This window comes from Microchirus variegatus (genome assembly GCF_963457635.1).
Source record: "Microchirus variegatus genome assembly, chromosome: 23".
NCBI lineage: Eukaryota > Metazoa > Chordata > Actinopteri > Pleuronectiformes > Soleidae > Microchirus > Microchirus variegatus.
Genome location: NC_139824.1, coordinates 2,527,581 through 2,555,311, shown reverse-complemented (window position 1 = coordinate 2,555,311; position 27,731 = coordinate 2,527,581). Strand labels below are relative to the sequence as shown.

At 42.6% G+C, this 27,731-nt stretch overlaps 2 protein-coding genes across 2 annotated transcripts in view; both read left to right on the top strand.

Moving 5' to 3' along the window:
* naa15b (N-alpha-acetyltransferase 15, NatA auxiliary subunit b) overlaps positions 1-8,771 on the top strand; it is a 42,342-nt gene extending 33,571 nt beyond the window's left edge. The window contains exons 13-20 of the mRNA XM_083909606.1: positions 1,756-1,884; positions 1,984-2,197; positions 2,946-3,139; positions 3,228-3,336; positions 3,421-3,519; positions 3,737-3,880; positions 5,770-5,867; positions 8,413-8,771. Of these exons, the coding sequence (XP_083765732.1) occupies positions 1,756-1,884; positions 1,984-2,197; positions 2,946-3,139; positions 3,228-3,336; positions 3,421-3,519; positions 3,737-3,880; positions 5,770-5,867; positions 8,413-8,610 (1,185 nt within the window). The 3' untranslated portion in view covers positions 8,611-8,771. The remainder of the gene's footprint in view (positions 1-1,755; positions 1,885-1,983; positions 2,198-2,945; positions 3,140-3,227; positions 3,337-3,420; positions 3,520-3,736; positions 3,881-5,769; positions 5,868-8,412) is intronic.
* Positions 8,772-19,982: 11,211 nt separating this feature from the next.
* Positions 19,983-26,082, top strand: LOC310943795 (ras-related protein Rab-33B-like). Its single transcript, XM_083909456.1, has 3 exons — positions 19,983-20,261; positions 24,722-24,900; positions 25,551-26,082. The coding sequence occupies exons 1-3, from the start codon at positions 20,043-20,045 to the stop codon at positions 25,879-25,881; spliced, it is 729 nt and encodes a 242-aa protein (XP_083765582.1). The 5' UTR covers positions 19,983-20,042; the 3' UTR covers positions 25,882-26,082.
* The last annotated feature ends 1,649 nt before the right edge of the window (positions 26,083-27,731 follow it).

Genomic DNA, 27,731 nt, shown 5'->3' with positions numbered 1-27,731 from the left:
GTCACACAAAGTGCAGATTGCATATATATATGTGTATATATATATATATATATATATGTACACACACATATTTATAAAAATATGTGGCTTTACCACACTCAGTTTTTTGACATATGTGAACTGCTAGACAGTCATTAAATATAATAATAATAATAATAATAATAATAATAATAATAATAAATAAATAAAATATACACACAACCCGTTTTGAAGTGGGTTCATATGATTTTTTTTAACAGCAGCAGCAACCACAGCAATGCGGGGATGGAAACGAACTATTCTACAGTGTACTACGTCGTTTTAGGCTCAAAAACGGTCCATTATTGAACATCAAAACAGCGATAATAAAAATGAGGGTCAAAAAAAAAGCGGAGCAGAGAGAAACTCTCCGCTGGCACAGGTGTGTCTCACAGGTGTGTCTCCAGACGGCTCAGGTTTTTGAACCTGCGCTTGTTGTGTTAACCAGAGTGCAGGATCTTGACTGGGTGAGATGCCGTCTTCAATCGTGTAGACGGCTTATTGTTGTGTCCACCCCCGTTCTTAACATTAGAGGTATTCCGGCAGGCTGTTCCACAGTTGAGCGCTGTAATAATAAAATGAGGCTTCAACAAAGGTTTTGGTTCTAACCTTGGGAACAGATAAAAGACCAGTACCGGAGGACCTCAAGGTCCGGGAGGGCTGATACGGTAAAAGCAGGTCAGACAGATAAGGAGGTCCAATGCCGTTAAGACACTTAAAAACTAATAAAATAACTTTAAAGTCGATCCTGAAGCGCACAGGGAGCCAATGCAGCGATTCTTAAAAAGGTTTAATGTGAGCCCGCCTTCTGGTCTTTTTCAGCACACGTGCAGCTGAGTTCTTTTTGGAAGACCAGAGAGAAGGGCATTACAATAATCTAACCGGCTAGAGGTAAAAGCATGCATTAGCACCTCTGTGCTGGCAAGAGAGAGAAACGGAGCGGACTCTGGCTATATTCTTAAGATGGTAAAAACCAATCTTTGTGGTGTTTCTGATTTGTGGAATAAAATCAAGCTCATAGTTGAAAAGAACGCCCAAGTTTTTCACACACTTGGAATGTTTAAAAGCAGTTAGTTTTGGTAAAAGTTTCAAAAGTATCATAATATGATATTGGTCCTGAAGGCAAGAGAGAGAAACTTCATCATCAACATCAATTTTACACATATATTTATATATATTATATATAAATATATGTGTAAAATTGATGCCGTGCCCCCGATGACGTCCCCAAGGGGGAGCATATATAAACTAAATAGTATTGGACCTAAAATTGACCCTTGGGGCACCCCACACTTAAGTTCATGCGTCCCTGAGGAACATGTATCCATACTTACAAGAAAGTGTCAATCTGTGAGATGGGAATAAAACCAGTTAAGAACAGTACCAGAGAGGCCCACCAGGTTTCTGAGTCTATTTAACAAGATGTGGTGATCTACCACATTATTTAAGACCTTTCTTATGAACTTTCCATCATCCTACTCTGTAGATGTTAGAAATCCCAATAAAAGCATGTAATATAAGCACTATAATAAGTGTTCACTTTTTATAAGACGGAGCTTTATAAGCAATAAAATAACATAAACATTAGGAAAAGTAAGGAAATAGGTTCATACACTGATGTAATCTAAGTCTACTTATGAATGTCAACATAGTTTTCCCCTTGAATTATTATGATAAATTGACTTAATATTTCATTGGCTTTTGCTCATTGCTTTGTGTGTTCTACTCCGTTTTCAGGAGGGGGCGTCAGCTGTGGAGAATCTGAATGAGATGCAGTGTATGTGGTTCCAGACTGAGTGTGCACTTGCCTACAAGGGTATGAACAAATTTGGAGAAGCTCTCAAGAAGTGTCATGAGATAGAGAGGGTGAGTCCATCGTATCAGTTATTACACTTGGAATTAGCCACACACGTTTATACCTCCATAAAATATTTTGTTTATCTTTCCTACATCATGTTTCACCAGCATTTTGTGGAGATCACAGATGACCAGTTTGATTTCCACACTTACTGCATGAGGAAGATGACACTTCGCTCCTACGTGGACCTACTGAAGTTGGAGGATGTTCTCAGGATGCATCCCTTCTACTACAAGGCAGCCACCACTGCCATCCAGATCTACCTAAGCCTCCACGACAATCCTCTGACTGACGACAGCAAGGAGCTGCAGGCAGACACTGGTGAGACGACAGGGAGTCTTTGGTCGGAGGGTTTAAAAATTGCATAAAGCCCAGTTACCACTAAACGGAACAGTAGATATTTGCATTGTCTTTGTCAAACACTTAGAAGACTACCAAAATAACCACCCCAGTTTTGGCACCCTTTTCTTGGGGTACCGAGCTCAGTCTGGCTCCTCCAGGTTAGAGAAAGAAACACTGCAGTGCTTTCATTTGCCAACATAGAATCATCACTTGACCGTGTCAGGGAAAAACCGGGACAAAACAAAGCTTAATCTTTTGATAATGCCACATACCAAGAAAAGAACAACACGGAATGCTGGATGTCCTTCATTGGTCTTTGTTTAGAATGAACGACATTGGTCTAATGTGGTGTGTGTGTGTATATTATATACTATATACTTGAGAGTTAGAAGGATCAAATATAGATACATATTTTTAATATCAAGCTGTTTGTTGTTTTTGCGACGATGAAGTCTGCTAACGTTTATGCTAACACATTAGTATAAAGATCGCTAGCTTAAATGCGTCCACTCGCATAGCAGAAGTGAGATCTGTGTCTCTGTCTTTGTTTAGAAGTACAGCCACAATTTAGATCTTCTGTAGTTTTTCCTTGTCCATCTTCACTCAACAGTGAACACACACACTCATGGCAGCAGCAGCTTTTTTGGCCCTCTGCTGGACTAAGAAAATAAGGCATTGAAAACGTTGTTTCATCATTAACACTGTTCATCAACCTTCTTGTCTCCAGCAAACCTTTCAGACAAAGAGCTAAAGAAGTTGAGGAACAAGCAGCGAAGAGCCCAGAAGAAGGCCCAGCTAGAAGAGGAGAAGAAGAATGCTGAGAAGGAGAAGCAGCTAAAGAACCAGAAGAAGAAGAAGGAGGATGATGACGAGGAGATTGGAGGCCCAAAAGAGGAGCTCGTTCCTGACAAACTGGTCAAGGTTAGTCAGAAAGCTTAAGACCACACATTCTATCATGGCCTTGCTGAAAGTGTACATATTTAACTTCCTTTCCTTGTGACTGCTACAGGTAGAAAATCCACTGGAAGAAGCCGTCAAGTTCCTGATGCCTCTCAAACACCTGGTCAAAGACAAAATTGACACACACCTAATGGCCTTTGAGATCTACTTCAGGAAAGGTTTGTATGCACACACTCATTTAAATGTTACTTCACTGACTTTTGATTTCAACATGATGCTGATGATCTCATGTCCTCCATCAGAAAAATACCTATTGATGCTCCAGTCTGTGAAGAGAGCGTTGGCCATTGACCGAGACCATCCATGGCTACATCAGTGTCTAGTCCACTTCTTTAAAGGAGGTGAGGTGGCAGTTTGATGTTTGACAGCACTAAGTCTCAGCTGTTCAATGCACCACATGTTGTCAATCTGCTGATGTGTTGATTTTTCTTCTTTTTTTTTTTACTTCTTTTTCTAACCTGTTGCCTTTCCCTCCTTTTTCTCTCTTTTTTAAAAAAAAAAAATCAACTTTGTTTTCTTCATCACCCCACCACTGTTTCCATCCTCTATTCTCTCTAGTCTCTGAGAGCAAGGAGCTGCCAGAGACGGTCAGGACGGTGCTGAAGCAGGAGATCACTCGGCTGTTTGGAGACAGCAATGCTAAGAGCTTCAACCAGGCCTACCTCACCAAGCACTCCAACTCCATACCACACCGACTGGCAGGTAAGCTTCATACACAAACTGAAACAACTTTAAATGTAAGGGTGTTTTTTTTCCACTGTTAAATTTTTCTGAAATATAGTGAGACCTTTTGTATCTAATATCTCTTCAGCATATCATGCATATAGCAATTTTGTCTCACTGATAAAATAGTAAACTTTAAAAAATGACTCCGTTTGCATTTCAGACATTTTTAAGTCAATATTTCTGATGTAAAGCAACTCTTGCCAGTGTATCTTGATTAGGAATCAAATGAATATAGAGAAAGTTACTTTATGAATTTCATTTTTAGGTTTATTCGATTATTTCAGATCTAAAGAAGGGTAATAAGTCAGAGTTCAGGTTTTCCAGTTTAGTAGCTTTCTGTTTTAAACAGGTTAAGTATAAATATTGGGCAGATGAAAGAATCAACATACCAACACGCAAACAGTCTAAAATGTCAGACTTGATTCTGTGTATTCTTGATTCTCAGAATTATTTCTCACTGTCACACTAGCAGCTGCTTCATTTATTTATTTTACTGCCTGACTAAAGTGATTGATCCAAAGCCCTGTTTTCCAGGTTCTTTTTTGAGTTACGACTTACGACACAGTGATCACAGAAAATACACAAAAGTATGTGACAGACTGAATCTCTCTATCTTTGCGCAAGCAGCTGTGTTCACACACTCTGTAAACTGTGATACACAAATTAAATACACTACAACAAAATGGCAATTAACGGGTTAAGGTTGACGTCCCCAGTTTTAAACAGTCACATTGTGTGGTGTGCTCAATCAATCAATCTTTATTTGTATAGCCCACAGTTTACAAAACATAGTTTGTCTCACGGGACTTCACAGGGTTGGTAACATCCTCTGTCCTCTGTCCTTCGACCAGGGTAAGGAAATCTACCAGGGAAAAAACCCTTATAACAGGGAAAAGGGTAGAAACCTTAGGGAGAACCACAGGTGAGGGATCCACTCCCCTGACGGACAGACGTGCAGTAGATGTTACCCAAATCATACAATGTGTGCTGACCTTTCATTGTTACCACAAACGGTAATCGGAACAATAAACAGAACAAAATACTTCACAAACACTAGGAATGCAACGGTATTCGGTATTTTACAGAACTGTTCGGTACACCCTGTTTAGTTCAATACGCAACGGCAACAACGGTATCTCGGTACGTTTCAGTCCGTCAAAATGTATTAAAATGCACAATGCTGCGTGATTAGATCACTCAGGAGCAGAGACATGAGCAGAGCAGCCGAGTGCACAGCTGCTCTGCTCATGTCACCTTCAGAGTCAATCAGCGTGAGTGAACGAGACTCTGAAAAAAGGAAGTTTGAAGCGGCACCGTCTTCATATAAGTCCGCTGTGTGAGATCATTTAAGATTCAGCAAAGACTACGATGAGAATGAGAAAATTAATGTCAACAAACAAACCACGGTGTGCAAGCATCTGTTATGCAGCGCAGTGAAGTTGGTTTGAAGTTGAATATTGGACAGACACTCGCTCTATAGCGCCACCCAGAGCAAGCGTCATCACCTTCTCTTTCACTTGGAGCAGAATGGTGTATTTGTAGTTGTAGTTTCTGTGAGTGGGTTAAAATTGTTTTTATTTTTGTTGGATAGCACTAAACTTTATTTATGTTTAATTTGTGTGGTTTCATGTTTGCTGTTTTATTTGATGTTTGATATTGATATATTGATATTTGAAGTTTGTGGTGTGATTATATCTGTGCTTTTAATTATTTTTACAGTGTATTGCCTTTTCTAGTCTGAGTAGTTTTATATTACGATATCGAAACCGTACCGTTACCGTGGCCCAAAAACGGTGATGCATACCAACCGTGGAGAAACTGTACCGTTGCATCCCTAACAAACACACACTCTCTCTCCTCTACAGCTGCGAAAATGATGGTGTATCTGGACTTGGCGACAGAGATGAAGGCAGCTGAATTGGCCACTGCACTCGATGAGTCACTTAACAACAGAACCATACAGGTGCATTTTCATGGAAATATCACTGCATTATGGTATAATTATACTTGGCTTGCGCTGGGAAAAGAGATTTCCCCTCCATTTCTTGTTTTAAAGGTCCAGGGTGTCACATTTAGAGGAGCATTTAACATATTACACTCACATTCACTATCACTTGAAAATTTAAATAGTGTTCATGGCCTTAGAAGTAAGCCTTTTTTAGTTTAAGCCGTCATGTTTCTACAACAGCCCAATACACTTCAGATACATAAACCAGCAAGAGCACTCTAACATTTCTCATGTGTCATTTAAAGGTGCATTATGTAAAACAACTGGCCATAAAACCCTCCTTATGTCACAGGCTCAGGAATAATGTTCATATAACAAACTGAACTCACCAACAACAACAGAACAGCCAAAATATTTGCATTACAAAAAAATCTTTTGGAGACTGCAAATCATGTTTATGTTTTGAAATCATGTTTTGGCATGTGGCGCCACCTACCGCCGTCTACCAATCATTGCAGTCAGTAGAGTCTCAGCTGCCGAGCAACCACGGGTTACCAATTACGTCAGAAAAAGAAACCTAAAAGACCTCGGTATTTTGAATTTGAATGTAGTAACCGTTTTTGGCCACATTCTTACTTATGGCACCTTTAAATTGCATGTGATATCAGTTGGTAGATTCTTACCAAAATGTTATGGGTTCATCACCTATCCATCACAAAAAATTCTGGTAACGCTTTCTTTTACAGTCCCCTAATTACCAGGTATTTACCTGGTAAATTCATGGTAACACCAAAGTGTTACTAGGTAATTACCAATGGTAATAAGAAAGTAAATACAGTGAAACTGTTGCCAAAATACTGGGCATTTACATGGTAACTATATAGTTAATTATAGCGTGTTATTACTGCTGTTAATAAGAAGGTATGTACAGCTAAACTATGGCAAAACTATGGTAAATGTAAGTGTATTATTGGGTTATAAACTGGTAATAAGCAGGTACCTACAGTCCCCTTATTACTAGCTATTTACCCAAGGGGTAATCTAACAAACCTAACCCTAAAAATGTGTGTAATTACATGGAAACAAGCTTGGCTTTCTTTTACAGTACAGTTTTACTTTACTTACCGAGTACATTACCGTGCATTACCCAGTATTTTGGCAACGGTTTCACTGTATTTACTTATCTTATTACCCTTGGTAATTACCTAGCAACACTTTAGTGTTACCATGAATTTACCAGCTAAATACCAGGTAATTAGGGGACTGTAAAAGAAAGCGTTACCAAAATTCTGATTGATTGTCAAAAACTGTAGACAGGAAGTTGCTAACAGAAGAACAACACTGAAGAAAACGTGTTCTCGGTGCAGAATACAATGAAGAAAGAGGAAGCGGCAGAGATTTGAGAAAGAGTTGACATTATTTCTTGTTTGGGAAGGGCTACCATAGTTCACTGACATGACGTTCAGAAAGAGAAGCAGTATAGGGCTGTCAATTTTCCTCTATACTAATCCCATTCAAATTCCATTCCTCGTTCTGTTTAACATTTGAATTATATTCAAAATTTTAATACATTTGAACTTAATGTGTGATTGTTATACGTTCTGTCCACTGGGCCATGCGTGGGACACTGTCGGTCTGCAGGTGCTTCTCGTCAATATAATTAGCTGCGTTGTCTTGCCTTCTACTCCCCGAGTGTGTCGCCGATGCATCTGGCAACATTTTCGGCAGTGTGGCTTATCTGAGCTTTGTTCGTTTTAAAAATGATATCTACGTCTATGAAATTTGCAGTGACTGTCACATGCCTCCATGACAACTCTCTCAGTGATGGTTGCGCAGCTACAAACCATGTACATGAAGTACCAAGTATTTGAAACTGGACCCCTGCATGATGTTAATCACTCTCATGTCTTTGTAAATAAAGTACCCCAGTTTGTCTGTAATAGCATTCTGACGGGCAGCTGTAAACCCTGTGATGTGGAGGGAGGCAAAAAAGACATAATTCTTGCCTGCTCGGACTTAAACTCTGCTAGTTTGCCAGGGTGCAGTTTTGGCAGGTGTCCCCGAATGTTGCTTGTTGTCAAGTGATATTTCATTTCGATGCTGCATATTCTGCAGATTACGATATCTTCGTGGGTGTATTATCACCGTCAGCCATATCTGATTGAATGTGAAAAATCTTTTGTTCTGCGAGGGTCGTAGCATTTTGTTTTTGTGGATAGGCAGAGGAAAGAGGGCCAGGCTTGGGCTGTCACGTTTTAACACGTGAATTAAAAGAAAAATACAAAAAAATACACATTCGAACATTTGATTATTATTGATTATTTTAAATTTTCAAATTATATTTGACTCACACTCAAATTCGTTCCAACAACCCTGAAACAGTATTCATTCGCAAGTTTGTGACAAATCAAAATTTACAAATAACTTTTTCGTCACATGTAATATATTCTGATATATCAGCAGTATAAGTATATACCAATAAACTGGTAAAAATGATCTACAATTGTTCAAAAGGTGTTAATGTAGTAAATATTTCCCTTTTCCCCCCTCATCTCCGCAGATCTGCACTGAGGTGCTGGAGTGTCTTCGGAGCGGGATCCTCGGTGACTGTAAAGAGCGCATGGAGGTGTACCGCGCAGAATGTCACAAGCTTTACCCATATACATTAGCTTTCATGCCCCCTGGATACGAGGAGAACACCAAGCTCGCCAATGGAGATGTTTCCACGGAAACTGAGGAGCTAGCCAATGAGATGTGAGCACAACAGAACAACAGCAGTTGAGCAAAGGAATTGGGCGAAGCATGGAGCCTCGTGGTACACCTGGCAGCCGTTTTGTAGAGCCAAACATTGGAAGCAAAAAAAGTTTCTTTCTTTGGCTCATCTTAATTGGATCTGACCTGGCTTGGCTTGTCTCTTACATGGTGGAAAATCAGGACTGTGTGTGTGTGTGTGTTTGTGGGTGTGTGTTGAGGGCGTGTGTGTGCGCGCGCATGTGTGTGCGCATGTTGTGTAAATTTGTGGGGAAAGTGTGGGGGGGGGGAATAACAGAACTGCCATTTTACTTTTTTTAAATTACCATGCTACTTATAAAAATATACAATAGTTAATGGCAAACTGTTGGAAAACAAAACTGTGACATGGACTGGTCTGTTTCCTCAGATGATCAATCACAGTGACGGCAAAACACTTGATAATCTGTGCCAGTTCTGCCTGTCACAGAACCGTGTTCCCCTAATTTCAAAAGAAAAGCTAATTGAAGTGAAAATAGGACACAACTGTCACTGAGGGACGAAGGACTGAGGCAAGTGGATGTGATGATCCCTTCACGTGTAGTGAGCCGAGCTGACAGACGAAGAGCGTTACAGAGGACGTCCGGTGACCAACAGGTGTATCTGTACGTGCTGTAATGCTCCAGTAAACCACTGATCTCCATGAGACACTACTATGGAGTGTGTGTGATGGAGGACGCAGAGGAAGACGCCTCGCACAAACCGTTATTCTGCTCAGACTGTGCTTCCCTCACATGGATGATGTAACCCTTTGTTTATTATGGAGCAACTTGTAGCACAAAATAAAAACTGTAAAGTTTGTGTGTTAAGCTCCAATTTCAATTACACTGCTACTGTTTAACCTTTGTATGTAGTTCTGGGAGGGTTGTATAGATCTAAGCAATATCATAGACCTGACACCTTCCTGTTATAAGTGGATCAATGGAGCTCATTTACTGGTCAATCCTGGCAGTCACTTGAGTTGCTGCTGTCACCACTAGATATGTTTTTTAACGGCATGAACACAGACAATGACAGTCCGTGTGGAAACAGGACTCTAGTGTATCTTTCCTTCAGATGGCTCTCCTGTCATCACTCACGTCTTCTGTAAAGGTCAGAGTTCAGCTGTTGCAGCCTGCTGCCTGACAATGACCAAAGTGAAAATGTTACAAGGCAAAACAAATGTCTGGAAATTTCATTTGACTTCTGTTCTCCTCTTTCCCCCCCAAACAGTCCCTTTTCGTCCCCTTTTTTTCCTCTAATTTGGGATCTAATGTGAAAGAGCAATTCTGAGATGGCTATGTATGATATCTCTGGAATTTTGTATTAAAACCAAACATAAGAAATAGTTGACTTGTTTGCATCTGTGTATGTGTAACCACTGTCTCCCTCACTGAGCTGCAGGAATGACCCTGAACCCGTCTCACAGCTGTTCCTTAAATGTAGCCAGAATACAACATGTAACATACATTAAGTGCATTCATTCAAGGGTTTTGTATTAAGGCAAAGACGTAGCTGGAGGTAAGCTGATTATGTTTTTTATAAAAAATAAAATTTGTATAACTACTCTTATTAAAGGTGTGTAAATGATTTTGAGAACTCTCCCCCCCCCCTTAAAGTTATGTAGAACATAATACACTTTAACAACTGCTTGATTGCGTCCAAAGTTGACTTAAAGAAAAAGTGTCCCCAGCTTTACACTTGACTTCCAAGTGTTTGAAAACTTGTTTAGACTCCAGTTGGCATTGAAACTGAGGTTGCCAACCGTTATGAAAACTAAGGAACCAAGTGCGATCATATCTGTTCAATATGTTTTTGTCTTCCAAATACGGAAGACCCATTACCTATAAGACCTATAACACAAAAATGTGTTGCGTATAGAACGGATAGGGATCACACTTTATTCCTTATTTTTTTATAATCAAGACTGTGCCAAACCTGGACAGAAAAATGACAGAATAGGCCACTAATGATGAATGCGTGATTTGTATGAAGGAAAATCAAACCCTCCAGTTGTCAGGCCGTCTCCACCTGTCTGTCATTCATTACTATTACTACAGAAATTCCAACAGGGTGCTTTTAATTGGTAGTCCAATTCACTGTGAGTCCTGTGTATCATAGCAATGGAGATGTGTTGTAACCCTACTCAAAACTCAAAGAGGTGTTAAGTTTGTCCATTGTGGGCTGTTGTGAAAACATGGTGGTCCAAAATGTCAGCCCGTGTAGTGCTAAGCTGTTGCAGCCTGACAATGACCACAGTGAAAATGTTACAGGCTGTGAAGTACTGCTGACACATTTATACCTTGAATGATAAAAGGCTCATTCAAGGTATTTTATCTTCTAAAACTTAAACTGACTTTTACATACTTTAATATTTATACTTTTTTTGTCAGGTCCATGAGCCCAACTTTACAAACAACATCTTGAGGGTCAGCCAATCAAATGTCCAGCACAGCTACTGGCTAATCAAATCACGTTTAATGTTTACCTCAAAAAATACACTGCCCAAACTGAGCTCTCGGACAAGGTTGTTATATCTATTTCCTGCACTACTTTGCTAATTTTTCCTCAGTGACGCTGACGTAGTTCCCTGTGTCTCATTTTCATTTAAAGAGACAGACACTCAAAACTGAGCGTTCTGAACAGGGCTGTTTTGGCAGTGTGATTGAACTGCTGTGGTGCTTCATCCTTAAGGTATTTTGACCAAAGCATGTCACAGACATGTTCATTAGGACACCAGGGGTCCGTTTTAAAAAAAAAAACCTAGTGAGTCTGTTAACACTGAAATGAGGGAAACTGAGTTTTCTGTTTCACAAAGGGAGGTAAGTCAAACCAGAGAAAGAGGAGTAACTCTAGCCTGTTTCACAGAGAGGTAACTTAACCTCTCGGTCAGTTACCATGGTAACATGCTCTTTGAACCTTTCTCCGCAAACCTTGAGTTTCTCTCTGTCTCCACCCCCTTTCAGACACACTCGGTATTTGATTTCCTCATTCATTTAGTCAGCAGGCGAGTTTTGAAGTCTGTTCTGCGTCTACATTAGAAGTTATATTAGGTGGAGACTATTTTCACTACCATGTCCTTTTGACAGTGATCCTGTGGATGAAGGTGCTGTCACAATCCACACTCTCACATTCCACAAGTTCCTTGTTTTGTTTTGTTTCCCTGCTGCTCCTGGTCTTCTCTCTCTCTTCCGCAGGAGGCGTGGTTGACCTACTTTCCAGACGACGCTGGTGATTGTCTCCACCTGCGCAGCTCCTCCCCAGCTGCGTCTGATCAACGATCACGAAGACTCATAAGGTGGGGCTGCGCGAATCACCTGCGTCAGTTCGTCGTTTCGCATAGCTGGTCATCACGTATCCTGCGGCCAAGAAGACACGGGGCTCCAGTGGATTCCAACTTCCTCCGGAATCACTTCCTCCTCCTGCCTTCTCTCCTCATCTCCTCGTCGTCAGCGGAATCCTCCGCCATTACACACGCAACCTCTTCAGCTGGATTCCAGTTCTCCTCGTCTCTCCACCTTGAGTGAGTTCGTTCCTTGGAACCCCACCTGATGAACTTTTGCCACTGTGGATTCGCTGACGTTCCCCTTTCCCCGCTAGCTGTCACGTTTCCCCTCATTGACGATACTTACATGCTCGCTAGCTTGCTGTACACTCAGGCTAAATAAACACTGGTTTTTACATACTTACCTTGTCCTGTCTGTATTCGGGTCCTCCGCTAAACATCTTCGTTTCCCTTTAAAGGGATTCGGAACAGGTGCAGCATTACTGCGCAGAGAATTAAATATTCTTCAGGAGATGATTATCAGACCGTGCATAGATTTCCAGACACTTTTCTTTTTGAGAGGTACTTGTCACGATCTCACCTGCACCCACACTCAGCTGCCTGCTTTCCCAATCTTCTTGGGAATCTCTCCTGCCGACTCCTAACCAGTAAGTCTGTTCCGTGGTGGAACGTTGCCTGATCGCCGAGCCGAGCCAAAACTGTAACTCATCTGTTGCGGAATTTTCTGTCCAATTCCGGATCCATGCCGCGGAAAGCGGCTGGAACGACTCTGCCTTAAGGGCTATGTTTACTAAAAATCTGAACGAGGAGCTCAGGGACGAACTAGCTACGCGGAACGACTCATCTGATCTCGACTCTCTCATCGAATTAACTATACAACTTGATAATCGTCTTCGTGAAAGACGCCGTGAGAGAGCGAAAGCTTCACGCAGGTTAGCTAGCGCGTTACCCGTAGCCTCAACCATACCATCCACTCGGTCTCACACTCCCTCTCACCCCCCCCCCCCCACCTCTCTCTGATTCAATCGAACCTATGCAGCTGGGTCGGGCTCGGCTCACTTCCTCTGAGAGGACACGGAGACTGAAGAGTGGAGCTTGTATGTACTGTGGGGAGTTGAATCACCAATGAGCCAACTGTCTGCTCCGCCCAAAAGAGTGAGTCCGTCAACACACGCAGGAGTGTTGGCTGGCGGAGCAATTTCCTGCCCAACTCGACGACGAGTCTCTCTCGCTGGCAAGATCCGGTGGTCACAGCAGTCCGTCTCCCTCTCCTGCTTGGTCGATTCTGGTGCCGATGATTGCTTCATTGACCTACAAGTCGCTGACCAGGCCGGGATCCCACTTCAGGAGCCCAAGGAGATCCTCGACCTGGACAGGAAATGCTTGGCGACAGTGACTCATCGCACTCAACCCATCACCCTCATCCTCTCCGGCAATCACCTGGAGCTCATACAACTGTTTCTCATCCCGTCCTCTTCAGCGCCTGTCGTTCTGGGTCTTCCGTGGTTGGCTCTCCATAACCCCCAGTTTGACTGGACAACTGGACAACTTTCTGGTTGGATCGTCGCCTGCCATTCCCGCTGTCTTCACTCGGCCATGCCTACCTCCACTAAGACAGTTTCCACCACTCCGACACCTCCAGACCTGTCAACCCTCCCCAAGAACTATCACAACCTCGGGGAGGTGTTTTCTAAAGAGCTGGCACTTTCGCTTCCTCCACATCGACCCTATGACTGTGGGATCGACCTCCTTCCTGGTGCTCCGCGGCCCTCCAGTCGGATGTACAATCTGTCCCATACCGAGCGCAGCAGCATGGAGGAGTACATTAACCAGTCACTGGCCACTGGACTTATCCGTCCGTCTTCTTCCCCCATTGATGCGGAGTTTTTCTTCGTGCAGAAGAAGGACGGAACTTTAAGACCCTGCATAGACTTTCGCGGCCTCAATGACATTACCGTGCATAACAAGTATGCTCTCCCCCTCATGGACGCTGCCTTCAGCCCGCTCTGCAAAGCTCGGATATTCACCAAGCTCAATCTCCGCAACGCCTACCACCTGGTGCGAATTAAAGAAGGAGACGAATGGAAGACGGCATTCAACACCCCTATGGGCCATTTTGAGTACCTGGTGATGCCCTTTGGACTGACTAACGCCCCCGCAGTTTTCCAGCACCTGGTGAACGACGTGCTACGGGACATGCTGGACAAATTCCTCTTCGTGTATCTCGACGACATCCTGATTTTTTCAGAAACTGAGTAGGAACACGTCCAGCATGTCCGTCTTGTCTTGCAGAGACTTTTGGAAAATAGACTGTATGCTAAAGCAGAGAAGTGCACCTTCCACGCCTCCTCTGTTCCATTCCTGGGGTTCATTGTGGAGCGGGGCAAACTGTCACCTGACCCAGCGAAGATCAGCGCTGTGAGAGACTGGCCTACTCCCTCCACTCGGAAGAAGCTGCAGCGGTTCCTGGGGTTCGCAAATTTCTACAGACGCTTCATCAGGAACTACAGTAAGGTGGCTGAACCCCTCACCCGACCCACTTCCCCTCAACGAGCATTCTCCTGGTCCGTCTAAGCTAACTCTGCCTTCAACCACCTGAAGGAGCTATTCACTACCGCTCCCATCCTCTCCCACCCGGACCCAAGCCTCCAGTTCATCGTGGAAGTGGACGCCTCCGACACTGGGGTGGGGGCGGTTCTGTCTCAACGTTCCTCTTCGGACCAGAAACTGCACCCCTGCGCCTTCTTCAGCCGTCGAGTGTCGCCAGCTGAAATAAACTATGACGTACCCCCCCTCTTCGAGTTTCAAGAGGAGGAAGTCGCTGTTCCATCTGTCCAGGCCAACCTCCGTCGCTGCCACTCAGTGTGGAGACAGGTTTGAGCATCCCTGGAACGATCTTCCTTGCAATCCCAGAAACAAGCTAACCGCCATCGGATTCCGGCTCCTACCTACCAACCTGGTCAGAAGGTCTGGCTCTCATCCAAAGATCTACCCCTACAGGTCGAATCCCGGAAGTTGGCTCCTCGGTTCATCGGTCCCTTTTCCATCGACCGCATTATCAACCAGTCATCTGTTCGGCTCAAGCTTCCAAGGTCCCTGAAAATACACCCTACCTTCCACGTATCCCTCCTGAAACCTGTGGTGGAATCAGACCTGGTCCCTCCCTCCAACCCTCCGCCTCCACCCAGATTCATCGACGGGGGGAAGCTTACACTGCCAGGCGTACAGGTTTGGTGGCTGCTGTGTGCTCTTCCTTCCTCTCTTTCTGCAGGGGGCGTGGCTGACCCACTTTCTCAAGACGCCAGTGATTGACTACACCTGCGCGGCTCCGCCTCACCTGCTCCAGATCAGCAATCAGGAAGGACTCTTAAGCGGAGCCGTTTCCCGTCACCGGCGTCAGATCGTTGTTTCACACTCATGGGTATAGTCGCATGTCAGTCTACTGTAGCTTTAAAGTTGCTTCTCGCTGGAAACTTACCCTTCTCTCCTCGCTCCAGGTCGTCACGTCTCCTGCACTTCAAAGAGCCACTGGTCGCTGCCTGCTTTCCCAATCTTCCTGGGAATCTCTCCTGCTGACTCCTAATCAGTGAGTTTGTTCTGTGGTGGAACGTTGCCTGATCGCCGAGCCGAGCCAAAACTGTCGCTGCTGCAGCGGCACCTCTCTCTCTCTCTCTCTCTCTCTCTCTCTCTCTCTCTCTCTCTCTCTCTCTCTCTCTCTCTCTCTCTATCTCCTGTTCACTTCCGCGTTTTGTGAAGTCGCTTTTTGTTGAGTTTCTTGTAAATAAATATTATTATTTTTACAATCATACCAACTGCGCTTCTCCCCCGCGGGATTACACCTAAATTAAATAAATGAGTAGTCTACCACTCAAGCAGTTTCCCCCTGTAATATTATTGTGATTGTGCAAAGGACGACATTTAAACTTACGCATTGACCTGAGCAGCAATGTTCTCCCACGCCGTCTCCCTCTCTTTTGCTGCTGTGTTACACTTTCTTCTAAAAACATTCTCAAACTCACTGTATGAGCGCATTAAGATTTCCAACTCCAGTGGGTGAAGAATGTCACCCTCCGCTTCCCCGTTGTCATGGTGACTCGTTGAAACGGGGCTCCATTGATGCTGTCTTTTTATACTTGTGGTGCACGCGCTTAACTCGAGGTGAAACTACTCCGAGTTGAACAAACTAACTCAAATCAGCTGTTCTGAAACCGAAAACTCAGAGTTTCCTTTCTCAGAGTAGATCAACTCAGAGTTCAGGGTTAGACTCAGAGTTTGTTGAACCTGCTTTGTGAAACAGGCCCAGGTCTTACTGACAAACAGATAAACCACCCAATACTTCCTTTTGGTTGGTGGGTGGGTCTTCTGTGCCCACTTGCTTCTGATTGGCTATGTTTGCGCTGTACTCTTCAAAATAAAAGTACTCCCTCTTTGCCTTCAGTGCAATGTCAACACATAGACAGACAGACAGACAGACAGATATTACATTTTTTCTCCATTGGTTTGGCTCATTTCTTGAAACAGAAATGATTTTCTCAAAACTCTAAGATCGTTTAGCACAACAGTCTTACAGTTCAGCACAACACCATAGTTCACTTGCAAAAGCTCATATCTTTCCCTAAAATGCTTCAAAACTAAATTCATTTCCCATATAAATAGTCAGTGTCACCAAAATGCAAGAGATCCTTCTCAATTGGTTTGGCTCATTTCTCGAACCAGACCGGACTTTCTCAACACTCTTGGTGCTTTTGACAAAATAACCTGGATGGTTCAGTACAACACCATGGTTCACCTGCAGAAGCTCATATCTCTCCCAAAACAGTTCACTCATGTGTCAAAACCACATTTCTTTCTCATATAAATAGTCAGTGTCCCCAAAATGCATTGTCCCTTTGGCATTGTGTAAGCACTGCAAGTCAAAATGTTGAGATGTTTTGTCGCTGTGGCAGAGGACCATTGAAATATCCCTCATGTCCACCTCTCAGTCTTAGCCCATTAACTTTAATGGTTACTGTACTAGTTTTTTGTCCAGCTAACAGAATACAATTGTGTGGAATACTGATTTTTTTTAGGATTTTATATGTGATGTCAAACCTCTCCAAGGTTTGACATCACACATGGCACTCATACTGCCGAGGAAATTGTAACCATTTTTATTCACAGATATAAACTAACTTCCATACATCAGTGTAAAAAATATATATAGTATATATACAATATATACAATATACTGTGATATAAACACATGAACAGAATAAATCTGGAGTTTCAAAACTAACATTTCTTGAGGACATTTCTGTCCTCACCCTCCTGGCCATCCACACTCTGCTGTCTGTCTGGCCACAGATTCTCGTTCACATCACAGAGTATATTCTCCATTGTGATGCAATGAGGAAAGAAACAACGTGCATGTCGCAAACATCGCCTGCACTCAACAGGATTGAGGAAAGGAGAGTAAGGTGGTAGGAATACCATGACCATCCTTGGATGAGTAGTGAACCAGGATCTGATGAGCAGGGCCATGGAGGAAATTCACATTGTTCCACACAAGTGCATACTTTGGTAGGTGAGGCCCGACCAGACCTCTCATTTTCAGGGATCAACTCAGAATGAAGGTGGTCCAAGAAAATGAGGAGCTTCTGTGTGACAGATCAGATCAAAGAATGTGTCGATTATGATACATTTATCAAATGTTCCAAGAGATTCATATATGATATTCATGGTATTATATTCTAATTTTGACAATTGAACAGACTTTTGTGCAAGTGATGACTTACACAATGAAATGATGCTGACATGTTTTGCAGAGAACAACCATTAGACTGAGACTTCGACAATCAGTTTAGATCAACAAGATCTATTCACTTGGAAACTGTGCTAAATGAAGGCTAACTGTGCTAACTGTGTGCTACCTGTACTTAATCATTTGCAAAGATGTCTAAAACAATTGCAATTTGTCCAGACGACGCTGGTGATCGTCCATGTAGTTTTGAGAATGTAATTTCAGTGACTTCAGTGTCGATGTTTAGCCACACGGTGGCGCCCGCATCCACCCAGGGATTTATTACGTTTTGTCTTATAGCCTATGATCCTGTATGAGATGGATCTATAGTATGTAAACTGGCTCATGACAGGTCATGTACACATCTATGGAAGTATTGTATTGTCGTCCCAGGGCAAAATACAGTAATATAATAATATACTGTATATCTTTAGATGCATAGTAATTATTGAATGTTTTTATTATTTAATTAAGGGTTTTCTTATTCACACTCAAGTTCAGTTTTGTTCCCTCTGTTATAAACTCTTCCATTTAGTAATATTGTGTTGTGATCAATTCAGTAATTAAGTCATTTGCATTTGACAAATGCACTTTTAGACAGAAGTCAAGTGGAAAAGAGTCCGTGTACGTTTTGATCGTTTTTTTTTTGTTATTGAAACCAATGAACCAAAAACGAAAAACCACGTTTTTCTCTCTGTTTTCTCGTTTTTGGTTCAAAACGAAAAAACGAAAAACGAGAAAACCAAATTCAAATAAACGGCCTGATTTTGGTTTTTGCAAATTCCTTTTTTTCGTTTTTCGTTTCTTAATTATCAATATCACGGCGGTGATACCGGATGCAGAAGTGAGGCATAAAAACTTCAAAATAAAAGCGCGCTAACTTATTTTCATACATTTTATACCGTTCTCGTTATACACCGGTATGTAGTACATTTATTTTTAGTTAGTGAAGCTATAACAGCTGGTTGTTTGGAAGAAGGAGACGTAGGCTATAATTATTTTAACTGAGTGTGTGAATTCATATTGTTGAAAACTTTTAACCTGCCTAAATAAAGAGCACCAACAGAGGTCCCCATCACCCACAGTCAAGACTGACACGGCTTGAAAGAAAGAAAGAAAGAAAGAAAGAAAGAAAGAAAGAAGATAGATAGATAGATAGATAGATAGATAGATAGATAGATAGATAGATAGATAGATAGATAGATGGTTTATTTGAAACCTTTTATGCCTGTTTAAACCATGTGTTTTATCTGTATGTTTTTATCATTTCAGAACCACCCATACCTCCATGGAGGGAAGAGGATGTGTTGATGTGTAGCAATAAATAAGGACTATTGAAAAAGTAAAGAGTCATGTGGTGTCTTCTTAACAAACACCCTTCAGTAGACCTGGCTTCACTTACCACACAGTCACCGCACCACCAGTGCTCGTTTTTGAACTTCATCACTGTATCATATCATCATCATCATCATCATCATCATCATTTGAGCTCAGCTCAGACTTAGACCTGCATGTTCTTCTGGCCTAACTCTGCTGTCATCTTCTAAGTGTCTTTGACAGCTCACATCAGATAGGTTTATCTAATGTAACATCAGCTATTTAGTCAAACAAATCACACTGTGCTATAAACTGAGTCAACACTGTTTTAGGAGTGAACTGTATGACATTTGATCAGCCTGAAACATGGAGAGCACAGCTACTCACAAGATATTTCTCCATCTTCTCCCTTTACACTCCAGTGTATTATAAGACCAAATAAAACATGTTATACAATGTGTGTAGTTTCAGTGGCATGAATAAACTTTATAACAGTGTGATTTATTTGACTAAATAGCTGATGTTTAGCAGACAGCAGAGTTAGGACAGAAGAACATGCAGGTTTAAGTCTGAGCTGAGCTCAAATGATGATGATGATAATGATGATGATGATCTTGTTCCCTTTTTGCAGGAGGATGTTTTGAAAATTACATCTTAAATGTCTTTTTCTTTATCATTTTAATTAAGTCACAGAATGAGCAGTCTTGAATTTGAAAATGAAATATTGATTTTTCATTTTATTTATGAGTCACCTCATTTCTGTGAATGCATTTTAATTTGGATAATGGCACACATTTGCTTCCATACCTGTGTGCCACTTTAATGTCCTCTCTGTAGCGAATAAAGTGGTCAGTGAGTGAAAAGCAGAGCTTGCTGCTCGTCATTGGTCAATTCTCCGCCCTCGCTCGAGTTTCATCAGGGCGGAAAAGTTGCGTCAGTGGTTTGTCTGAGTTTGTTTACGCCAGTAGCGCCACCGCTGCGTCCGTGGAAAGACGTTTGTCACGGAGGTCCCGTCTGACCAGTGATCTCAGCGTGGAGGATGGAGTCTTCTCTGGAGTTCTCCAGCTCCGTGGGCAGCGTGTCCTCACAGCTGAGCCGCTGTCGCACCTTTAAAGTGCTGGTGATCGGAGAATCCGGTGTGGGGAAGACGTGCCTCGCACACCGACTCTGCGCCGGACAGTTCCCCAGCAGAGTGGAGGCCACCATTGGCGTGGACTTCCGCGAGAGAGCGTTGGATGTTGATGGAGAAAAAATAAAGGTACATCAGTTTTGTTTTTTTAAATTTTTTGTTTGTTTTTGCTTCCTCTTGCAGATTCCATTTTCCCAATGGTACGCTTAATTTTTCTCTGGTGGTACTGGGAGGAAAATCAGAAATACTGTTCGACTGTACCAGGGTATGTGATCTGAGTGGAGCTGAGGAATTGTAGAAAATGAAACAAATCACAATCATAATATGTGAGGAAGAGGAGGATGATGAGAGAGCAAATTATCTTCTTGGGAATAAATCTGCCTCTTGTAAAAACCACTGCGTCTAGTGTTTCCCCTCCAACATGTGTTTTTGTCCTGTATAATCTATTAATGGGCCACTTTATTAGGTACAGAGGACCCCTAATGATATATATAAATATATATATATATTTAAAGTAAGCATTATGTAGTAAGAATGTACATTATTGAAATTATGAAGATGGGCCTGAACTAGTTTGCTTCTGCTTCTTGTGTTTCTCCAAACAATACCTGTTTCTGTATTAAACACTTATTGGCCACTTTATTAGGTACAAGTGACAACTAATATGTGTGATTCTCTGTGGCAGGAGTGACACAAAGAAAAAAATATCTCTTCTGACTTTGTCACGCAACAGGAAAATGTGTTACTAATCACTTTGCCAAATTTGAATAATTAAAAAAGTGTGTGTGCACGCGCACACTGAGTGCATCCTCATTTATTTCCTCTTCCTCGTCTTGTCATGGCCTGTACCACCTCCTCCACATAGAGGGGGAAAACACGAAACACAAAAGTTGATTAATTTAAAAATATTTGGACTTTAATAAATATGGGCCGCTCCATCGTGGAGACGATCTTCATAGTGAAGCGGGTGTGGGAGGGTATTTCATACTGTGGCTCAAACACCTTTATCATATTTTTAAAGCCTTTTTTCTCCACAACATAGTATGGCCTCATATGTGCAGCTATAAACACCCCAATAGCGTCAGTAATGGCTTTGGCCCGGTCTGAGCCTGCGGGAAAGGGCTGCTTAAATGACGCGGGGAGAAGTTGTTGCTGAGCGTCCTTTTTTTTGCTCCCCACCATGCTGTCACAATTGTTTCCATAGACTGTAGACGATACAAAGAGATTAAAAATGTGGCTTTCACATGAACATATAATAACCAGTGTTTTCAACCAGTCACTGCATTTCAGACTAAAACAGAGCCACAGTTCACGTGTGTGACGAACCGTGGGGGGTGAGCCGTACGGATCACGGATCAGCTGTTTTGTAAACCCAAATGTGAACTAATGCATCAGAAGTTGTGAAGTTGTCTGTGAAATATTTTCTCATTAATAAAATTCTATAGATCGCTATGATCATTGAGCATTTTCTTGCACGACTACAAGTCAATTGATACAAGTGCTTGAATCTGCTTCTATGAGTTTCAGCTGTTGTTTTCACCTCGCGAGGTGGTGCAAAAGGATTTGTAACTTGTGCACCCCGAGCAAATCGAGCAACAAGAAAACAATGCTTAGAGTGGGTGGGCCTTAGGAAGCTCTCTGCTGTTTTTTGAGTGACAGCTTGGAGTCGCAGATTTACAAGATTGAAAGTGTCAAATATACGAGAAAAAGTTGCAGATTTATGAGATTAAAAGCAGATTTCCATTTTATTAAATATATAGACTCGCACCCAAGGAGCGAGGAGTTCATGGTGCTGCTACAGTATCGGGAGGTTAAGGCAAAGGGTGTTGGTGGGCACAGTGACACAGGGAAGAGCTTGCCTCTGCAGCAGCAAAGCACCTTGCTACGACAAGGCGCAGGGGACAGAGAGGAGGTTGCTGAACCTTGCGGAGGTGCAAGCAGGTGTTGAGGAGAAGCGAGCCGGCCAGATGGTGGGAATGCGGGAGCAGGGAGCCTGGACGAGATGGGAGCAAGCTGCAGAGTGCAAGGTCACGGACCAAGCTGAGGAAAGCTGAACCCCATCAGATAAAATTATTGATCGCTGCGGTCCACGACATGTTGCCAAGTCCATCCAACCTCTTCGTCTGGGGGAAGGTGGAGACACCAGCTTGCCCCCTTTGCCAGAGGAGAGGAACCTTTGAGCACATTTGAGCACTTTGAGCTGCTGCACAAAAGCCTTGGGCGACATGACCAGGTCCTGAAAACCATAGCGGATTCCATCTGCAGTGGGATCAGCCTCAGCAAGAGCCTTCGTCCTGTAAAGAACACCATCAATTGTATCAGAGCTGGGGAGAAGTCTACAGCAGTGGCCCGGAACATCTCCTCTGGCTTGTTGGCAGCGGCACACGATTCAGAGATGGCAGTTGATCTGGGGAAGCAGATGAAGTTCCCCGAAGTGATCGCCAAGACAAAGTTAAGGCCAGACATTGTTCTTACCTCAGTAGCTTCAAAGCAAGTGATTCTCTTGGAGCTCACTGTGCTTTGGAGGACCATATGGAGGAGGCCAACGAAAGAAAGAGGGCAAAGTATGCTGAACTAGTGGAGGAGTGTTGAGCAATCGTTGGTGGGCAAGATGCCAACCCATCGAAGTGGGATGCCGGGGATTTGTGGGACAATCCCTCTGCTGGGTTTAAAAAATGCTGGGCTTTACAGGGACCATCCAGAGAAGGGCCATCAAGTTAGCCACTGACGCAGCAGAAGTGGCGTCAAGGTGGCTGTGGATCAGGAGGGGAGAGGCATGGCAAGTAGGGTCGCGTTACCTGGACACCTGGGGCTTGATAAACCCCAGCTAGGTGGCTTGGGGGAGGGGGTCCGATTGTCGAAAGACCCAAAAGGAATTGAGAATGCCAATCAGCAGTGTTAAAACTCTAATTAAGAAGTGGAAAATGAGGGGTTCTGTTGAAACCAAACTACGGTCAGGTAGACCAACTATAACTTCAGCCACAGCTGCTATGAAAACTGTTCGGGATGGAAAGAAAAACCCACAAATAACTTCCGGTGAAAGACAGGATAGGACAAAATGCGCAGGACAAGATGCACAATAAGGAGGCACAAACAAAGATGGTCTGCATGGTTGAGTTGCCAGAAGTAAGCCATTACTACATAAATGTCACAGCAAGCTTGGCTCCTGGCAAGTACGTGTCGTTATCCAGAGAATCTCAATGATGATAACAGGTGGCGCCATTCACACAACTTGTGTCACGTCAGCCGGCACAAAATTCACTTCTTCTTGCCTCTCTGCATTGACTTCATATGTAAACTCCAAATTCACTCAACAAGCCTCAAACCATCTGGCACAAAGTCATGGAGTGATGGAGACCAAAATGTAACTTTTTGGCCACAACCTTAAACACTACATTTGGAGAGGAGTCAACAAGGCCTATGATGAAAAGTACACCATTCCTCCTGTGAAACACTTGGTGGATCGCTGATGTTTGGGGGATTTGTGAGCTACAAAGGCACAGGACATTTGGTCTGTCAAAAAAATACTGGAGGAAAATTCACACTCATCAGCCCGGAAGCTGCACATGGGACGTACGTACATGGGCATTCCAACACGACAATGATCCAAAACACAAGGCCAAGTCAACCTGTCATTGGCTACAGCAAAATAAAGTGAAGGTTCTGGAGAGAACATCTCAGTCTCCTGACCTCAATATCATTGAGCTGGGAAGACGTCAAACATGCAGTTTATACAAGACAGTCCAAGAATTTACAGGAACTGGAGGCTTTTTACCATCTGAGAAGATAAAGAGCCTCATCCACATCTACCACAAATGACTTCAAGCTGGCATTGATGTTAAAGGGGACAATACACGCTACTAAGAACTGGGGTATGTAAACTTTTGGGTAGTTTGTGTTGTCATTATGATTTTAAAAAATGAGTAAACAGTCGTTTGACAATAAATGGCTTCAGCCAAACACTAACCATGAGTGAAAGAAAAATGTTTGTGTTATCATTCATATTCTCTGAAAAATGGTTAAGAAGTCATAAATTCTGCCAGGGTATGTAAACTTATGAGCACAACTGTATGTACTGTGTTGTATTTACATTTTAGTACTAAACTTGCACGAGAAAGAGATTAGAACGCATGCGTTTCGTATCGGCTGTTTATCAGGATCAATTTTTCTTATTCTCAGAGCATGAAACTCGGCTTCAACTGACCCTGACATAAAGAGCTGGTCATTGTGTGTTATTTTCTCAGCGATATAGACCATTTTCAGTTGTACATATATACTGTGATTAAAAACACTATTATAGCATTTCAGTTTTACATGGTTATTGTGTTTTCTTGGTTTAGTTGTTTGTTTGCAGAATTTATGTAACTGGACCTGAAATGAGTTTCCCCTGCAAAACATTCTTCCTAAATGTTACACACTGCACCTTTAAGTGAAGTGTACTTGGCTGCCATTTTAAAACAAAACCAAAACTATCATCTCGCCCAACAAAATTAGCATGAGGAACAATTTACATGTATCTCAGTTGGAGCAGTGTTTGTGAAATTACACATGTTGATATTAAGGTTGTCACTCACCCTCCTCACCATCAGCTCCAGCTCTGGGACACAGCAGGACAGGAGCGCTTCCGCAAGTCCATGGTGCAGCACTACTATCGTAACGTCCATGCCGTGCTCTTTATTTACGATGTCACCTTCCCCGCCAGCTTCAGCTGCCTGACATCCTGGGTGGAAGAGTGCAGGCAGAACTCCGTCGGACAGGAAATCCCCAGGTACCTGCACCAGCTGTACTGCATGTTGGTGTTACCAAGGCAACAAGCCTTAATTTGGCTCACTTTCAATTTACTGATTTGCTGGGGATTTTCTTTTCTTGGTGGGTTCATGTCCATCTTAAGTCTCCTGGAGTTTTCATTCTCCTCATGCCATCATGTTTCCAGCTGTAGAATCAGCCGAGGGTTCTTCTTCCATCTTCCTTTGTTCTAATTTTCTCTGGACTCATGTAGGCCTCTACATTTGTAAAGCTTCTCTCTAACATAGTGGTCTTTTCTGACGGATGGGCCTTAAATTGTCAAGTAGAAGTGCAATGAACATTTGTGGAGGTGGCAAGAGTATGGTGGGTCTGTGGTAGAGGGAGTCGTCCTTCAATCAGAAGGTCCAGGGTTTGAATACCTATAGCAAGACTCTTTGCTCCTGACAGTTGTGTGATTGAGTTAAAACTAATTCACTGATTTTTTTTTTTTTTAAGTGGATAATCCCTCATACAACAAAAACTGTTAAAACTGGTTTTTGCACAGAACAAGATATTTGAGAACATCATAGTTTTGAGGTCTTTCAACATTTACTACAGATTATTTAATTATGAGACTGTTAGCTGCAGCCTTAGATTGGTTACTTCTTTGTGATATTCTGTCTCTCCTCACAGATTCCTGGTGGGAAACAAGAGCGACCTCCGTGACTCCAGGCAAACCGATGGTCAGGTGAGCCAGGAGAGGGCGCTGAGCTTTGCCAAGGACCACAGCATGATGTTTTTCGAGACGTCAGCCAAGAACCCGCCACTCAAGCGTGTGAACAGACAGCGAGGTGACAGGGAGGTTTCATATCAGCAGGATAAGGTGGAGGACATCGTCATGGCCATCGCTGCTAAACTCAAGCGTCAGAAGAGGCCGTCGATGGTGAATGCCGTGCCGCACAGCGGCTCCTTTAATGTCCTGAACAAGAGGAAACCGGAGAAAGAGCTGTGGACCTGCTGCTGAGAGGAAGATGGAAACATTAGACTCTGTTGATTTAACCATGTGACTTTTCCTCATCCTGTTGAAAATGTAAATTTTTGGACTCAACTTTCACATATTAAACACAGTCGCTGTCAGCTGATCACACACAAGACTGTTTAAAGTGTTTGTGATCTTATTCTTTACAATAGTTACAAAATATAAATAAAGACATTTTTCACTGAAGGCTCAGAACCACATGATCTTTGAGTCCAGTGGCGACAGCATGTGTTTTTTCCCCAGAAACAAACTCCGTTTTTTAATGTATTGCGGGTGAAATCGCTCTCAATCTGACCTTATTCTTCTCTGTCCACCATCATTGGACATGATGGAGATGGTTGAATAAACAGAGATGGTGATGTGAGGACTGATGACACTCTGCATGTGCATTGTTAAATGTGCATTTGATGTAGAAAAAGACAGGCTTTGGTTTTCGTGTGCCGTGAGACGGGCGACGGTAGCTCAGTGGTAGAGCCAGTCGTCTTTCAACTCCAAGGTCGTGGGTTTGTTTCCCGGCTCCGGTAGTCTACGTGCTGATATGTGATCTGTCCTTGGGCATCAAGACTAGAAAAGCGCTATATAAATACAAACCATTACCATAATGTCACAGGGGTTTTAAAGGGACTGTATGTCATATAATAAGTGGTAATCCACCTTTGCGCTTAAAAAAAACCTGTTATTTACACACATGATTATTTGTGAAACCAGGGCGTGCACTGACAGGAGCTGTTATTTTGTTGGTGCACAGTCACCTCTGTTATCAAACAAACATCTAAAGAATTTGTGTATAACGTACCAACTAATTTACAGTCAATTAGTTGCTACGTTATACACAAATTTGCTCTTCACATGTATATATCTAATAATTCTTTAGATGTTTGTTTGATAACAGAGGTGACTCCATGAGGATTAAATCCTGTGTGACTGTACATTAACTTTGTTATCATTAACAAATCATTTCCTTGACATGTTTGGTAAATTCATCAAAAGTCCACTGTATGCACACACCTAGATATTTATTAAAATGTTGGTTTGGGAAACCCCAAAAACCCATCTGTGTTTGGGAATCACTGTTGTCACTTTAAGGCAGTGTTGGTCACCCAGGCTGGTTTTTAATGGTGTCTCCGTGTCCAAACATTAAAACACCACAGCAGTCATGCACCGGTCTTGTGCAGTGACTGTGTGGTCAAAGAAAATGTGTGCGTAGTAATTTCGTTTCCAATCAATGACTCAGAGTTCATCACATGATGAGGGAACAGCTCTGATGTTCCACGGTGCAGGAAACAGCACTGTGTGTGTGTGTGTGTGTATGTGTGTGCATGTGTGTGTGTGTGTGTGTGTGTGTGTGTGTGTGTGTGTGTGTGTGTGTGTGTGTGTGTGTGTGTATGTGTGTGTGTGTGTGTGTGTGTGTGTGTGTGTGTGTGTGTGTCACACATTGTTGCAACATTCCCCAGCTCAGTGGTAAATGTTTGTCGCTTCACTCAGGAAAGAGCATGAGTGTAGGAGGAGACAAAGTAAAGTGTCATAGTAGTTATTTTATCTAACTTTGTCTTAAAAACAAAAATACAACATGTACACTGTATATACATGCTGTGTGTCCAAATATTACTAAATCTGTTTAAACAGTCACATTATGGGGACGTGTCTTCCTTATGGGGACAAAAAGCAAGCCCCCATAATGTAAATGACTACATTTTAATGAGAAGATATGTTTTAAGGTTAGGTTGAGGTCAGGGTTAGGATTAGACAAGTAGTAATTATAGTCACGGTCAGAGTAAGTCTCCTCAAAATGTATTTAATTCTGAATTTAGTGTCTTCTGAAGTCGTGCGTGTCT